Source organism: Physeter macrocephalus, unplaced genomic scaffold, assembly GCF_002837175.3.
Source record: "Physeter macrocephalus isolate SW-GA unplaced genomic scaffold, ASM283717v5 random_3452, whole genome shotgun sequence".
Taxonomy (NCBI): Eukaryota; Metazoa; Chordata; class Mammalia; order Artiodactyla; family Physeteridae; genus Physeter; species Physeter macrocephalus.
In genome coordinates this window covers 893-2,659 of record NW_021148738.1, presented here as the reverse complement: position 1 = coordinate 2,659, position 1,767 = coordinate 893, and the positions used below count along the sequence as shown (strand labels likewise).

General features: G+C 40.6%; 1 protein-coding gene across 1 annotated transcript; it reads right to left on the bottom strand.

The window, feature by feature from the left end:
* Window positions 1-125: 125 nt before the first annotated feature.
* LOC112063110 (T-complex protein 1 subunit alpha-like) lies at window positions 126-1,537 on the bottom strand. The gene is made up of 2 exons (XM_024118019.2): window positions 773-1,537; window positions 126-370 (listed from the first exon to the last, which is right to left on the bottom strand). Exons 1-2 carry the CDS (start codon window positions 1,440-1,442, stop codon window positions 141-143), a joined length of 900 nt encoding a protein of 299 aa, XP_023973787.1. The 5' UTR covers window positions 1,443-1,537; the 3' UTR covers window positions 126-140.
* Between the last annotated feature and the right edge of the window lie 230 nt (window positions 1,538-1,767).

The window sequence follows — 1,767 nt, the reverse complement described above, 5'->3', positions numbered from 1 at the left end:
CCACACCAGAGGGGGGCCGGCATACCACAAAAAATTTAAAAAAATTGAAAAAAAAAAAAAAAAAAAAAGTTAATTTTTAAAGTCCTCCAAGACACTCACACTTGAAAAAACAAAACTACTTGCCTAATCATCATATCCTGCTACCTATTAGACCTACCACTCATTCTTTTCAGCTTACTGTCTAAAAAAGGGTACTTTACAAACACCCCCTGTCCAAGGTCAAAAATGAATCTCTCAACATACCTCTGTCTAATCTGGTCCAGTTTTTCAGGGTCTGTAATAACCACTTGTACACCAAGCTTCATTTTTGTTTTCTGCAGGCTGAAGTCAAGGCAAGCAATTTTTGCATTAACTATTCTCTTGGGCATGCCTAAAATTGAACATAACATTAAATACCTTTACAGTAATTACAATATGGTTACCTTTTATAAAACACACCTATCCTTAGAGATCTGCAGAGATTTTTAAATTGTTATATGTAAACACACGAATTTAGATTTTATTACTTTTAACCTTAGAAACAAACACTTAAATGGCATTCAACACACGTGTTTTCTTTTAATTTGCATTTTTCTTAAGTTAAATGTAATTAAATTACAAAAGAGGAACTGGCAACATTATGTACCATTTTCCTTTTCTCTGGGCTTCACTAAAGATCAATAAATGCACATCCTGGATAGTTCACCCGAAAATGCAGTTATACGGTCCACACACAGCTAACGTTATCCTTCAGTATTCTCGTTACATGACCAAATCAAACCATAAGCCTTACCCTGGGATCCCACCACACAGTTGAGCGCATAGCCATTGATGAGCATACTCTCCATCTGACTTCTCCCATGGGCTTTCAGAATATTAATGGAATTGACTGGATAGCGAGGCTGGCCTCTGACATCCGTGTATTTAACAGCAAGTACAGCATCTACCACCATATTAGCAAAGAAATCACCACTTATTCCAATGATTTTGGAAGACATCGATGTCTTAGCAGCATTGATCAGGCAATCCTTTCCAAGTTCATCAGTGTTAATAATTAGATTCTCACTGATATAACGCACTGCTTCCTTGCAAGCAAGTCGATAGCCACTAATAACTGATGTGGGATGAATTTTCTGTTTGACTAGTTCATCTGCCTTTTTTAGAAGTTCTGCTGCAACAATAACCACGGAGGTAGTTCCGTCTCCCACTTCTTTGTCTTGCAGGTCAGCGAGCTCGCAAAGAACTCTGGCTGCAGGGTGTTCCACCTCCAGTAACTTCAGGATGGTCGCACCATCATTAGTAATGGTTACATCACCAATATCATCCACTAACATTTTAACCAAGCCGACTGGACCAAGAGAACTTTTTACAATATTGGTAATCGAAGCTGCAGCCATGACGTTCTGGGAGCGGATCGCCTCCCCAGTGCTGCGGTCCCCGAACACGGACAAGGGCCCCTCCATCTTCGCGGCAGGGCACACGTCGAGTTTCACTCACACCGCGGGCAACAAGGGTCTTGTCCCTGGGCCGGGCGGCGGCCACAGCAGCGGCGACGGCGTGGAACGAGTCACCTAACTCTTTATATAACTTACCTAGTTATTATTTATTTTGACAGGGTGACCATTTAATGTATTATCTGAGTAGTACAATGGAATGGAAGGGGTTACTATTAACAACATATCATGACAATAGGCACAAATTGAAACCAGCACAAGCAAAAGGGGCGTATGGTTATTCACCCTCTGGCTTATTATCTTTTTTTCAATAATATGATTTCCTTGAAGGCAA